At 36.3% G+C, this 15657-nt stretch overlaps 1 protein-coding gene across 1 annotated transcript; it reads right to left on the reverse strand.

Moving 5' to 3' along the window:
- Positions 1–1551: 1551 nt before the first annotated feature.
- Positions 1552–15637, reverse strand: LOC147480291 (agmatine deiminase-like). Its single transcript, XM_086576547.1, is given in 11 exon segments — positions 1552–1830; positions 3012–3170; positions 3346–3405; positions 3407–3579; positions 13186–13320; positions 14481–14559; positions 14707–14762; positions 14963–15047; positions 15112–15201; positions 15285–15398; positions 15479–15637. Coding segments are annotated over 11 exon segments (1146 nt in total). The 5' UTR covers positions 15566–15637; the 3' UTR covers positions 1552–1722.
- Between the last annotated feature and the right edge of the window lie 20 nt (positions 15638–15657).

Here is a 15657-nt window from a genome sequence, read left to right on the forward strand (position 1 = left end):
CTTGGTTCGATGATGCATGAGAAAAAGGAACTGGCATGGAATCAGATTTCTTCGATGACCATCTTGAAACTCATATGACTACACATTGACACTTTTTTCGTTACCAAAAAAGCTCAAGAACTAGTGGTTGAACTTGATAAGGATAAAAAGGTTATGTCAAGAGAGAAGTCCCCCTCCATGGTTGCATCTTCATCGGCTTCTGACAAATTGATTAGACTGAGTAAGCCAAAGAAAGCAAAGAAATAATCGGAAGAGCTATTTCCAAGTGTGGCCATAGAGTGCTCGCCTGGTGAAAAAGCAAATACTACTATGGCTATGATGAAGCAAATGACCAAGGCAAAGTATAAAGGTACTCTTGGACTAACAAATGGTCGTTGCAAATGTGGGTGCTTTTTCTTATGATTTTGAGAAAGCACAAATGCACATCAGGAAGGACCATACTGTCTTGAGGGATAACTTTTGTTTGGTCGAAGACAATAGAAGGCTCTCTTTGTTGCATGCATGAGTGGGTTTATATTTCATGAGATTCATGATTGTATGGCTTGTAGCCTAGTACTTTGTAGTGACACTCCCTTTAATGATGATAGTCTGAAGGAGGGAGTAACTTTTGTCAATTAATGTTATGGGTAGGGGCCTGTCTTAACCCATGTAAATGTTCATTTTGTGCAAAACCTTATGATTGTGGGAAAATATGGGAAAATGGGGAAGATGTGGTAATGATTAGGATCAGGTCTGTGCGAGCTACCTACGTATCTAGTTCTCTAGCTAGAATCAAGTTAGACATAGTTTTTGTTTGGGTTGAGTGATTGAATATGGTTGGGGGCATAGAGTATGGAGAAGCGGGGGAGCTAAGTCTTCCCTCCTCCTCTGGAGATGGCCAATGGAGAAAATGGAGCATGCTTTTATAGTTTGCTTGGTGATTTTTCATCTTCCTTTCCGTTAGGTCAAGTCTCGTTGATATGACACTTTATGGAGCATTGATCAGTGTGGCTGAAGTTCTGGTCTTAATGGAGATATTTGTCTCGTACATTACTGACCGTTACATTATCACATCAAGCTGACAGTTTGTGAATAAATATTCGATCGAATTGCTTGGCGATCTTCCTTAGAGGTCATTGGTTCGTTCTGGAGCGAGCTGCTATGAGTTTGTTGTTCTGTGATGAGTTGTGCTGAATACGTGTATAATATATATTGGTTGTGTATAGTAGTCCCTCACAAGTCATAACTCATAAACTTTTCAAAAAATATCAAAAACAAACATGGTCTACTGGAATATCGTGATATCGACGTGGAAACTCAAATCAGAATTTGATGTAGATCAGTCGATGACATCTAGACCATATCGATATTTCTAGCCTTGCGACCTGCAATAATTGCAATGAACATTGTAGCGATTCTGGACATGAGCCGGTCTTTGTGGACACCTCGCAGTTACGTTTTAACGGCAGTGAAGAAAATCACTAGGATACATCAGCTATTATTACGTTCAGCTGGAGAAACCAGTATGGTAAATATAGCATTGGCAATACCCTTAATTCTCACAACGCACACTGATCAAAACGGGGTTCATCCACCAAAACTATTCTATCAATGAATTGATCTGCCGTTTTATGGGATACAAGTTGCTCATTGATACGCCTTTTGTTTTCATTAATATTAGCAAATCTCTGACATGATTAATCTTCATATAAGATTAAAGTAAGTCTACATGTATGATACAGTTTATCCATGTTTGACAACAGTGCTTGGAATGGCTGGTTGCTGCTGTGTTATGCAGTGTATATTTCCACCTGCTAGACAAATCTCTCTCGCACCTTCAATCATCACAACCTGAATCCAAAAAAAACAAATTATTAGAAAAATCTTAAGATTTTCACATATTTCCACATGCTCCACATACGTACACAAGGTATCTATGTTACTATGTACACAAGTTCAGATGAGGCTGTGTCAAACGGGCATTAACTATGTAATGTAATGTTTGAAACAAAACTATTCTGGATGAAGCCAACCTGTGCTACTAGAGGTCATAGGTGCATTAGTGCGTAACTAGAAAGTATTCCTGATATCTGCACCGCAATTGTTGCGAAAGCAAAAGTGATACTCTTCTAGATGTGTCAAGGACACCGAACCAGAATCATGGGAATTTATTTCATATTTGGTTCTCGTGCTGTGTACATTAGCCTTAATTAAGGCTTCCAAGAGGCATAATAGAGCTAAGTAATTTATGGGTCCCCGGAGCAGCTTGACATTATAGAAGTGCTAGATTTGGCTCAAATCGGTAGATCTGAAGTGTTTGTTTCAACGAGATGTGCTACTGCAGATCCATGAACAAGCAAGGGAAAAAATGATACACCATAAGGGTGGTACTACTATTTCTCTGTTGAGCAGCACTAGAGGTAATTGATATTCAATACAACGTTAGTGATTTGGGAAGTCCAGCTGGGGATCTTTATTGATCAGTTTGTTTCGGGTTAGAAGAGCCTGTGTTTGAAGCTTTTTGTGTTGAAATGTTGATCGAGAAACTGAATGATGCTTTGATGATGGCAGTTTGAACTGTTGGGGTACTTTGAGGCCATTTAGAAATGCTTATAAGGTTGTGATTAATAGTATTTCTAATAAAGGTGATAGGATTGAGATTCAGATGCCTAGTTTGAATTTTTGTTGCGCAGGTTGGTTCATGGCTAGTGTTACTTCGGCAGATAATGTACTGACTACTGAGTATGAAGATGTTTGTTTAGGGCAGTCAATGGTATCTCCATTGCACCTAGCTGTGATACAGAGCTTGTTAAAAACTTAGGCTTAGGTTTTTCTTCTATTAAATTGTCTTGTGTTCAAAAATCAACGTGGTTGTGAACTCTCCTGTACAATGGATATCCATATTAGGTTTTAGTCTCCCCCTAGTCGTTTTGAATGTTTACATAGTTTTTCCTCTTCGGATATTCTTTTTTGTTTATTTATAGTTATTGAATGTTGTGATGCACCCGACAAGTGAGAAAGCAATTACTTACTTCATGATCTGGAAAGGCTGAAGAAAGAACATCATACGCTTCATTGTCCCATGTTTCATCCCCAAATGCTGGCGCTATGACACCTTTGTTAGCAATATAGAAGTTCACGTAAGAAGCAGCAAGTCTAGTACCAGCCGGTCTTGGTTTAGCTTCACCATCCTGCCCTCAAAACATTGAAAACCCAAAGATAAATTAGACTATGTTCCTAGTTCTCAAATTGCCTCTTAAATTGGCTACACAAGCTCTGCATATGCCTAAAAACAAACATGTATGTGATGCAAAATGGAAGAAAGAAAATGTAGCTGCTCCTGCAATCTAGAAGTACCATATTCACCTGAATAACTCCAGCTGACTCTTCACTTGTCATAAACATTGGCGCAGGTATATGGAGTTTGAATTATTTCTAATTTCCTACCAGTAGCATCTGTTGCATTGCTGAGAACAGAAAAAGCCTCAATAGAGCGTTCATACTGAGGGTCTGTTTCATCATCTGTCCAGGCCAACAGGACGACACCAGGCTTTGCGAAACAACACATATTATCGATGTGGCCATTGGTATCATCATCACCTAGGTCAACACAACCATTGAATGGTTAGAGGCATTATACCTATTCCAAACAAGGAAAATACAAAACTAGGAATCTGGATGAAAATCTATTTCTAGCACAACCAACGGAATACTGGATTACAATGATTAATGGCCATTGACCAATCAAGTACTGAAACAAACATTTTCGTGAGTGCAAAAGCAGGGAAACAAAGGGGAGAAAGAAGAAGCATATACGCATGTCCAACCATCAATATGCTTATAGTTTGATTTTAATTTGCTAGGAAATGGTGAGTTTTCAGTTATGATATTTCATTAGTTGACATAACATTTGATTGGAGGAGAGTAAGAGATTGGGTTTTTATCAGTTAAATTGTAAACGGGAGAACAGTGACAAACTGGTAGACTTCCCAATTGTTCATAATATCAATTGTGAAACTGAGATGTCTACAAGTAAAGCATGTGACACTGATCACCCATTTACAATTCGAGTGGTCTCTAGATGACCAGATTTGGGTCTGCACTAATGTGATGTATCATTGTGACAGATATTTATCTATATCTATAGAACAACCTTTTACCCAAATTTAACCTAAAACGTAAGAAAATAATTGAAAAATTGGACATGGTAGAGTTAGCTACCTCCGGTGGATGTTAAGTTATAATGATTTATCCTCTCAAATTGAAAGTTTTTTCAAATTGAGAAGACAGATCATTATAACCTAACATCCACCGGGATAGACAACTCTACCATAATCTTCTTTTCAAATATTTTCATACCTATTCGGTTGTAGTGGGTCACTGACTTAGGACTACACTAACAATGAAATATCGTAACAAAGAACCGTCTGCAGAGTGGAGACCACCCGAATTGTAAACGGGAGAACAGTGACAAAAATTGTGAAATTGAGAAGTCTACAAGTAAAGCATGTGACACTAATTACCCATTTACAATTCGGGTGGTCTCTAGATGACCAGGTTTGGGTCTACACTAATGTGATGTATCACTGTGACAGATATTTATCTATATCTATGGAACAACCTTTTACCCAAACTTAACCTAAAACGTAAGTAAATAATTGAAAAATTGGACATAGTAGAGTTAGCTACCTCCGGTGGATGTTAAGTTATAATGATTTATCATCTCAAATTGATTTTTTTTAAAATTGAGAAGATAGATCATTATAACCTAACATCCACTGGGATAGGCAACTCTACCACTGGCTTGGGACTACACTACCAATGAAATAGCATAACAAGGAACCGTCTGCAGAGTGGAGACCACCCAAATTGTAAACGGAGAACAATGACAAAGGATTTACTAATAGACTTCCCAATCGTTCATAATATCAATTGTGAAACTGAGAAGCCTACAAGTAAAACATGTGACACTGATCACCCATTTACAATTCGGGTGGTCTCTAGATGACTAGGTTTGGGTCTGTGTTAATGTGATGTATCACTGTGACAAATATTTATCTATATCTATAGAACAACCTTTTATCCAAACTTAACCAAAAATGTAAGAAAATAATTGAAAATTTGGACATGGTAGAGTTAGCTACCTCCGGTGGATATTAAGTTATAATGTTTTATCCTCTCAAATTGAAAGTTTTTTTAAATTGAGAAGACAAATCATTATAATTTAACATCCACCGGGATAGGCAACTCTATCATAATCTTCTTTTTGGATGGGTCCAACTCTTCCATTGCAAAATATTCTTCGGGAGGATAAGCTGTAGAGAGGCCCGTAAGTAGGGTCAAATATGATTTTTTTAAATGTCAAATATTCTCCTTTCAACCTGTACGTCAGCTTATGAACCCTCTTTGAAAAAACAGACACAATGAGATTGTCTTAGGTAACCATATCATCTTCTATATCTAGCAGAAAACCAAATGGCGACTGTCTAAAATCTTCTACCTCGTCCGTACTGAAATCTAAGAACAAAGACTACAGACTTTTTGTACAACTACGTGTTGTTATCTTTACATTGATCTTCGGCTTCACTTTTCTGGCATGTTTTCCTACAGTGTCACTGTTCTGGCGCCCCTTCGCCTTCCGAATTGTCGGCACCGGTTTGACTTTCTTCTCTGTAATCTCCTTCTTCATCCTAAAAATATTGTAACAAGATTGCTTAAATAATTTATAAGAAACAGCAAAAAACCCCAAATTAAAATGTTTTCTGACCCTAATATAGTTTATTGGAAAAGCTAATTAGTGTCCTGGATAGATTATATAGAGTCTTCCAACAAACACTTTTGTTCAACAAATAACTCCATTTAATTTTCAGGCTTGAGTGTCTGTTCAAGGAAACAATACAGATAGAGATAAAAAACAATAAATTCTGAAGCTTTAAACCATTTTCATGACAAACAATATAAATAGTAGGATGCAACCATCATAAATCACATACACAATCATAATTTCATCAAGTAGAGACAAATAACATACCTTTAAATCATTCTGAATTTTATACTTGCGAATGCCTTCTTACTCTTCTTTAACGGGACCCCTCTTTAAATAGTACCCAAATTATTTGGGAATGTCGGTTTTTCTTTAGAATTCAAGTTTTGGTTTTGAGATGCCCTTTGAGATTAGCTTTGAGTTTTGGTTTTGAGAACTCTTCGTGTGGCAGGGGCAGCTTATATAGCGTCTTGAACTCAAAACCAAACCAAAGCTAATCTCAAAGGGCATCTCAAAACCAAAACTCGAATTCTAGAGAAAAACTGACATTTTCAAATAATTTGGATACTATTTAAAGAGGGGTCCCGTTAAAGAAGAGTAAGAAGGCATTCGCAAGTATAAAATTCATAATAATTTAAAAGTATGTTTTTTGTCTCTATTTGATGAAATTATGAGTGTGTATGTGATTTATGATGGTTGCATCCTACTATTTATATTGTTTGCTCTATATTGTTTGTCATGAAAATGGTTTAAAGCTTCAGAATTTATTGTTTTTTATCTATATCTATATTGTTTCCTTGAACAGACACTCAAGCCTGAAAATTAAATGGAGTTATTTGTTGAACAAAAGTGTTTGTTAGAAGACTCTATATAAGCTATCTAGGACAATAATTAGCTTTTCCAATAAACTATATTAGGGTTGGAAAACATTTTAACTTGGGTTTTTTGTTGTTTCTGATAAATTATCTAAGCAATCTTGTTTCAATATTTTTAGGATGAAGAAGGAGATTACAGAGAGGAAGGGATTACAGAGAAGAAGGCCAAACCAGTGCCAACAATTCGAAGGCGAAGGGGGGCCAGAACAGTGACACTGTAGGAAAACGTGCCAGAAAAGCGAGCCGAAGATCAATGTAAAAATAACAACACGCAGCTATACAAAAAGTCTACAGTCCTTGTTCTTAGATTTCAGTAAGGAGGTAGAAGATTTTAGGCAGTCGTCATTTGGTTTTCTGCTAGATATAAAAGATAATATGGTTACCTAGGACAATCTCATTGTGTCTGTTTTTTCAAAGAGGGTTCATAAGCTGACGTATAAGTTGAAAGGAGAACATTTGACATTTAAAAAAAATCATATTTGACCCTACTTATGGGCCTCTCTTCAACTTATCCTCCCGAAGAATATTTTGCAAAGGAAGAGTTGGACCCATCTGAATTCCGCAAAAAGTATTTCCCCTGCTTGGAGAAAATGCGGAAGACGTTCAAAGGTGCAGTTAAATTGTAGGAGATTTTGACGGCAAGGAAGGAAGCTAAGGCAGACCTTAACTTACTAAAGGACATCTATCGGCTGAATATGTTAGGTTATAATGATCTACCTAAGCCTCTCAAGTACAATTTCACGTGGCATACACTATTCACTTTACGCGTAACAAAATCCCTTGCCCAAATTAAAATCCCTAATTATCAGACGACTTCAAACCTAACATCGCCGCCTTCACCCCACCACCTCAGATCTCATCTACGTTGTAGATCATGCAAACAATATCCCTTCCCCTCGTCTCATATGAACTGAGAAAGATGAAACACATACTTTAGAGAAATAATTCGTGCAATTGAAGCAATTGAAGCACTTCGAGATTTGCAGAGAAGAAAATAGATCACAACACAGTGTGATTCAAACGATGGCCGTTGTTTTCTACTTACAACTTAATTTTAACACTCATTCCAGATCTCTCACTTGGGAATTCCGGCACTTTCGGTAAACATTTCGATTTTTCAGCAATTTATTTTTAAATTCCAAAAATTTATTCATACAAAAATTTGGTTCATACTTTATTACAACTTTGCCAAACATATCATTAAGTATACGTATTTTTATTGTAGGCATTGTTGTTGGGGTTGTCAATCATAAACAATATGTAGTACTATCAAGTGGCAGTACTACTATGCTTATATAATGCCCTACGATGTTTCTATAATGTGTTGTGAACACAAAATGCTTAACCAAGTCTCCTTCTCCTATATAACACAAGTCATCAATTCGATGTTAAACTTTCCATATATAGTTTCTTCGAGGCTTCTATAATGTTTTCAGGGTAACCAGTTTTGACCACCATTAAATGAACCAAGCTAATATAGTTCTGGGTAGTTGAAAACATGACACTATTGTAGGCACTGTTATTAGGGTTGTCAATCATAAACAATATGTAGTACCATCAAGTGGCAGTACCAATACGCTTATATATTGCCCTATGATGCTTCTATAATGTCTTGTGAACACAAAATGCTTAACCAAGTCCCTTCTCTTATATAACACAAGTTATCAGTTCGACGTTGAACTTTCCTTATATAGTTTCTTGGGAGGCTTCTATAATGTCTTCTGGGTAACCAGTTTTGACTACCATTAAATGAACCAAGCTGATATAGTTCTGGGTAGTTAAAAACATGAGACTATTATAGGCAATGTTGTTAGAGTTGTCAATCATAAACAATATGTAGTACGATCAAGTGGCAGTACCACTATGCTTATATATTGCCCTATGATGCTTCTATAATGTCTTGTGAACGCAAAATGCTTAACTAAGTCCCTTTCTTCTATATAACCATGTTTTAGGTCCTACCAACAACCGAATAGGTATGAAAATATTTGAAAAGAGGTTATGGTAGAGTTGCCTATCTCGGTGAATGTTAAATTATAATGATCTATCTTCTCAATTTGAAAAAACTTTCAATTTGAGAGGATAAATCATTACAACTTAACATCCACCGGAGGTAGCTAACTCTACCCTGTCCAATTTTTCAATTATTTCATTACATTTTAGGTTAAGTTTGGGTAAAAGGTTGTTCCATAGAATGATAGAAATAGATAAATATCTATCACAGTGATACATCACATTAGCGCAGACCCAAACCTGGTCATCTAGAAACCACCCAAATTGTAAATATGTGATAAGTGTCACATGTTTTACTTGTAGACTTCTCAGTTTCACAATTGATATTATGAATGATTAAGAAGTCTACCAGTAAAGCCTTTGTCACTCATTTGAAAAAACTTTCCGCTTTACAATTACCGGGTGGTCTCCATGTCCAATTTTTCAATTATTTCCTTCTTTAGACGGTTCCTTGTTATGATATTTCATTGGTAGTGTGGTCCCAAGCCAGTGACCCACCAACAGCTGAATAGGTATGAAAATATTTGAAAAGAATGTTATGGTAGAGTTGCCTATCTTGGTAGATATTATGTTATAATGATCTATATTCTCAATTTGAAAAAACTTTCAATTTGAGATGATAAATTATTATAACTTAACATCTACCGAAAGTAGCTAATTCTACCATGTCCAAATTTTCAATTATTTCCTTACGATTTAGGTTAAGTTTGGGTAAAAGGTTGTTCCATAAATATAAATAAATATCTACCACAGTGATACATCACATTGGCGCAAACCCAAACATGGTCATCTAGAGACCACCCGAATTGTAAATGGGTGATCAGTGTCACATGCTTTACTTGTAGACTTCTAAGTTTCACAATTGATATTATGAATGATTGGAAAGTCTACCAATAAAGCTTTTTTCACTGTTCTCCTGTTTACATTTCGGGTCTCCACTCTGCAAACGGTTCCTTGTTATGATATTTCATTGGTAGTGCCATAGATATAAATAAATATCTACCGCCATCCCACCCCACCACCAACAATTGAATAGGTATGAAAATATTTGAAAAGAAGGTTATGGTAGGGTTGTCTATCCCTGTGGATGTTATATTATAATGATCTATCTTTTCAATTTGAAAAAACTTTTAATTTGAGATGATAAATCATTATAACTTAACATCCACCGAGAGGTAGCTAACTGTACCATGTCCAACTTTTCAATTATTTCCTTACGTTTTAGGTCAAGTTTGGGTAAAAAGTTGTTCCATAGATATAGATAAATATCTGTCACAGTGATACATCACATTAGTGCAGACCCAAACATGGTCATCTAGAGACCACCCGGATTGTAAATGGGTGATCAGTGTCACATGCTTTACTTGTAGACTTCTCAGTTTCACAATTAATATTATGAATGATTGGGAAGTCTACCAGTAAAGCCTTTGACACTATTCTCCTGTTTACAATTCAGGTGGTCTCTACTCTGTAGACGGTTCCTTGTTATGATATTTCATTGGTAGTGTAGTCCCAAGCCAGTGACCAACCAACAATTGAATAGGTATGAAAATATTTGAAAAGAAGGTTATGGTAGAGTTGCCTATCCCGGTGGATGTTAGGTTATAATGATCTATCTTATTAATTTGAAAAAACATTCAATTTGAGATGATAAATCATTATAACTTAACATCCACCGGAGGTAGCTAACTCTACCATGTCCAACTTTCCAATTATTTACTTACGTTTTAGGTTAAGTTTGGATAAAAGATTGTCCCATCACAGTTATACATCACACTAGCGCAGACCTAAACATGGTCATCTAGAGACCACCCGAATTGTAAATGGGTGATCAGTGTCACATGCTTTACTTGTAGACTTCTCAGTTTCACAATTGATATTATGAACGATTGGTAAGTCTACCAGTAAAGCCTTTGTCACTGTTCTCTCGTTTACAATTCGGGTGGTCTCCACTCTGCAGACGGTTGCTTGTTATGATATTTCATTGGTAGTGTAGTCGCAAGCCAGTGACCCACCAACGACTGAATAGGTATGAAAATATTTGAAAAAATGGTTATGGTAGAGTTGTCTATCACGGTGGATGTTAGGTTATAATGATTTATCTTTTTAATTTGGAAAAACTTTTAATTTGAGATGATAAATCATTATAACTTAACATCTACCGGAGGTAGCTAACTCTACCATGTCCAACTTTTCAATTATTTCCTCACGTTTTAGGTTAAGTTTGGATAAAAGGTTGTTCTATAGATATAGATAAATATCTGTCACAGTGATACATCACATTAGTGCAGACCCAAACATGGTCATCTAGAGACCACCCGAATTGTAAATGGGTGATCAGTGTCACACGCTTACTTGTAGACTTCTCACTTTCACAATTGATATTATGAACGATTGGGAAGTCTACCAGTAAAACCTTTGTCACTATTTTCCCGTTTACAATTCGGGTGGTCTCCACGCAGACGGTTCCTTGTTACGATATTTAATTGTTAGTGTAGTCCCAAGCCAATGACCCACCTACAACCGACTAAGTATGAAAATATTTGAAAAGAAGGTTATGGTAGAGTTGCCTATCCCGGTAGATGTTAGGTTATAATGATTTGTTTTCTCAATTTGAAAAAACTTTCAATTTGAGAGGATAAATCATTATAACTGAACATCCACCGGAGGTAGCTAACTCTATCATGTCTAACTTTTCAATTATTTCCTTACGTTTTAGGTTAAGTTTGGGTAAAAAGTTGTTCCATAGATATAGATAAATATCTGTCACAGTGATACATCACATTAGCACAGACCCAAACCTTGTCATTTAGAAACCACCCGAATTGTAAATGAGTGATCAGTGTCACACGCTTTACTTGTAGACTTCTCAGTTTCACAATTGATATTATGAACTATTGGGAAGTCTACCAGTAAAGCCTTTGTCACTATTCTTCCATTTACACTTTTTTTGACTTTTTAGTTATCAAATATGAATGGATAAAGTTATACAAAATCAATTATCAAAATACATACAACCAGGACCGTCTGCAACAGCAATGAGATGACCATCAAAATCGTTTTTCCTCTCCACTTTGTTTCTTAATTGGTTGAGGGGCTCGATTGTTTGAAATTATCAACTGCTTGCAAACATATACCTTGTCAGGCATTTCTTAAAGTCTGGATTGCAAATATAAAGTTTAGCTTTCGTGCTTTCAGGATTTAGTGCTTTCAGGATTTAACTTAAAAGCTGAATGTTCAGCTCCCTAGACCTGTATGTATAGTGTACTCGATTATTGCATACTCCATACTGTGACCCCCAAGCCCGAACACTAACTAATTCGCAAATTTCTGCACTTTTGTCACAATTAATGAGGCAAAGTGGTGTTGCAACTCTCTGTATATGTTGTGTATGGTGATTTATCTACCAGACAAGACTTATTAGCATGACCAAACTATCAGAATTGACTTTCCACTATTTTATTCTCTGATAAGGATATTTTTTTCTTTTCTTTATTTTTCTTTTCTTTATTTTTCTTTTCTTTATTTTTCTTTTCTTTTATCTTGGGAACACCAATGACCATATAGGTAACACCAGTCTAATGATTAGATCACTAGAGATGTCGACAACAAGCTAGTGAAATATCCCCTCCCCGTCGTCCCCTTAAACAATAAAAGAATAAATGGCAAGGTTTCAATCTATGTAATCAAAACAATTTACACACCTCTAACCAAGATCTTCTTTCTTTTGTATGTAAAACTTAATTATATCGATAATTCGATAGACAACATTGCTATTGCATCAATACAAAACCCAGGTTACCTATAGTTGGCCCATACCCAACAGCTAAATGGTCTAACCAAGATCACTTGCGAGGTCTTTTAAATTTTAATGCATCAGAGAGAGACATTTGAATACATGCAGGACCTAATTAGGCACATAATCCCATCAAATATCAGTGCACTGATTTGTATCAACCAATTCAAGTTAGCTTCAACCAATTGATCACCAATAGGAGGGAGTAGCCCCGTTGACGTGATTGAGAGAACCTTTATCAAATAATAAAGCAATGGCTGTATTTAAACGAGGAAATAAAGTGGGTTGAGGTAACCCCATTCAAAAGAAAAGGTGTATAGCAAAACAAAGGAAGAGGAATTATTCCCTCTACAAAATAGTGACTCCGTATTTAAAAAAGAAAATCCCAGCAATCGAAATAACTTTTGATATAAACTTTAAATTTGAAAGGTACATGAGTACATCAGATATCAGTCAAGACAGGTTCTCTCTGGCCTAACCTTCTGATAACAGCTCTTCTCAAAGAAAGATCTTAGTTCAATAGTGGTGGGAGGGAAAACACCCAGATCAACCTGGTGGGGCACTCTTGATTCAAAAGGTCAGGTATCGGTGGGTATCTCTATAGACTTCCCACTAAGGTGGGGCAATGTTCTCGTTTACTTACGTGTTTGTGTATGTGTGCGCGAGTATGATAGTGTCGGTGACTACATGATAAATTAGATGTCGCCAAAGAAAAGTAAGTATGAGCTGAAAATGATAGTCAAAGAAGACCTGATTACCAAATAGTCCACGAGGCAGCCAAATAAACTTCCTAACCCCAAGATACATCTTAAGCCCATCCTCTACTTGCTCTTTAGTCAAATGTGGGTTCCGATTTTTGTTCAAGAGGCACTCTTCAGTGGTAAGGCAAGTACCTGGACAACATAATAAATAAGCAAATGTGAGCATTACATACCTATACTCACAACAATGCAATCTTTATTTTATGATAAGATATATAACAGCATTACGAATAGCAGCAAGTCCTGTGTTGTAGCCCCATAATGAAACATAAATTACTAAATTTACACGTGAGGTGCAGTAAGAAGAAATGATGGATTTACATACAAAGAGCAGAAAGGTAAAGTCAAAAAGACATTCTAAATAAAATAATTGGCTTTAATGGCAACAAAGTAACCTCTATAAAACTTGCAAGTGAACATGATTAAAGTGATGCAAGACACTGTGGTATAGATTTCGTTTCATGAATCAAAAATTTGTTCAAATAGGTATTCTAGTCATTCTCAAATGTAGGCTCCTAAATATGTTTTGAGTTCTTTTAATTCATGGTACATTTCTCGGGGGAATCCAAATGCTTGCCAATGTAAACCCTATTATTTCTCTATATATCTAAGTAACATGGACACTTTACATTCTTAAAAAAATCCGTGTCTGACATAGACACTCGTGTTGGACACACGCACATGTTGTGCATACCATTTCAAACTAGGGCTTCTTCTATACCCTAGAAGACTAAGAAAATAATCTATTAACACTTACAACTCCATAATATGCCACTTTCATATTTCTTTAATTGGAAGGAGTTGCTTTGTAAGGTCTTGAGCCCAATAATTAATAACTAAAGAATAGTAATAGATTTCTTCTTTTATTTAGCCGTATCCCCATGTCCTACTTCATATAGGTCCCGTGTTGGACACTGACACGCGTGTCCGTGTCAATTTGACTTAGCTATATAAATGTGTTGGTATGTGTGTGTTTTCCCTTTTCATATTTCGTCTCTATATTCAATTAAATCTATCCCAGTGTCAGCTCATATCTGTTAGGGCATTGTGCTAATAACACATAAAAAGGTAAATCTGTTAGGCAGAGTCTTCAGGCAGCACTGGGCCTTTTTAACTTTGCATTGATGTCATCATATAAACACTCTTAGACAATCAGAATTTTTTTCATGCAAAAACTTGGGATGTTCAGTGAATAGTTTTAACATGCAAAATTAGGAGTCGTTGGCTACAGATGCATACCAATAAAAAGAAGTATGTAACGTCAAGTACTTTTACACATAACAATAAGCTACCTTCTCCATCTACATGGATACTTCCACCCTCAAGAATGAGAGACTGTGGAAATCTAGGAAGGTTCTCGATATCCAGAATCTAACATGAAAAAAAAAATCAAGGTTTCAAATCTTCAATGGAGTGCTGGAAAAGAATATTACAAATTGGCAAGGGAGAATAAACTAAAACTACCAGGAGTACCAGCTACCAATATGAAATCAATTCGCATAAAATTTTATTGCCAACCTTCCTTGCAACAAGAAGATCAAGACTCCAGTCTCTGTAACAGCCATCGTCAATACCTACTCCACACAGAGAAACATTTGTGAGCAAATTGCTACGAATAGATAACATTCAAAACCAGCTTCTTGCTTTACCACACACACAAAAGTGGTATATATTTGTCCGCAATAGCATAGATCTAGAGCAGATAAACATCCACACAAGAACATACTGCAACATGTCTAAATAGATAGAATGTTTGCAGAGTAAAGAGTCTTACCACCCCAGCTATTGAAGTTCCAATCTATTCCTGCAACCTCATGTTCTTGGTCTCCTAAACTCGGTGCCTTGTCACGTACAACAAACTGTCCACCAAATCAGTTGGGATATTCCAACAATGTTGTAATAATTAAGTTAGAAAAAACTCACAGTTGGTCCAATATCACGAAACCACGAATCATTCATACTCATCTCCACTACTCTGATATTTTCTGGTATCTTACTACGTGCATTAGACCACTATATAACACAAAAGCTTAGTAGTAGTTAGTCTCACTATAGAATAATAGATAATGTAAGACACCATAAGTAATTTTCCGAACCTGAGCTGCAGATGCGCACATAGTCACATGTTCAAACTTGGATATAGCAGTTGCTACTCTTACAAAGGCATTCTGTCCAGGAACTGCACCATCTCGCCAATTGTCCGGACGTTCCTGTAATTCAGGTTGTAAGAGTTCAAATTCAATAAAGTGTAAAAATTTACTTGTTATATATAAAAGAAAGAAGAACTTACAGGCCAACCCATCCAACATTGTGAATGAGTTTCCCACTCAGCTGGCATGTGGTAACCCAACAATGCTGCCTTCCCTTTTATTTCCATCCCGGGTTTCTCTCTCTCTCTCGGAAACAGAAATATATAAGAGTAGTAGTGCGAATTGGGCCTACTGGGTTGGGCTTGGATTTTGAGGGAAT

This window comes from Coptis chinensis, chromosome 8 (assembly GCF_015680905.1).
Source record: "Coptis chinensis isolate HL-2020 chromosome 8, ASM1568090v1, whole genome shotgun sequence".
NCBI classification, from domain to species: domain Eukaryota; kingdom Viridiplantae; phylum Streptophyta; class Magnoliopsida; order Ranunculales; family Ranunculaceae; genus Coptis; species Coptis chinensis.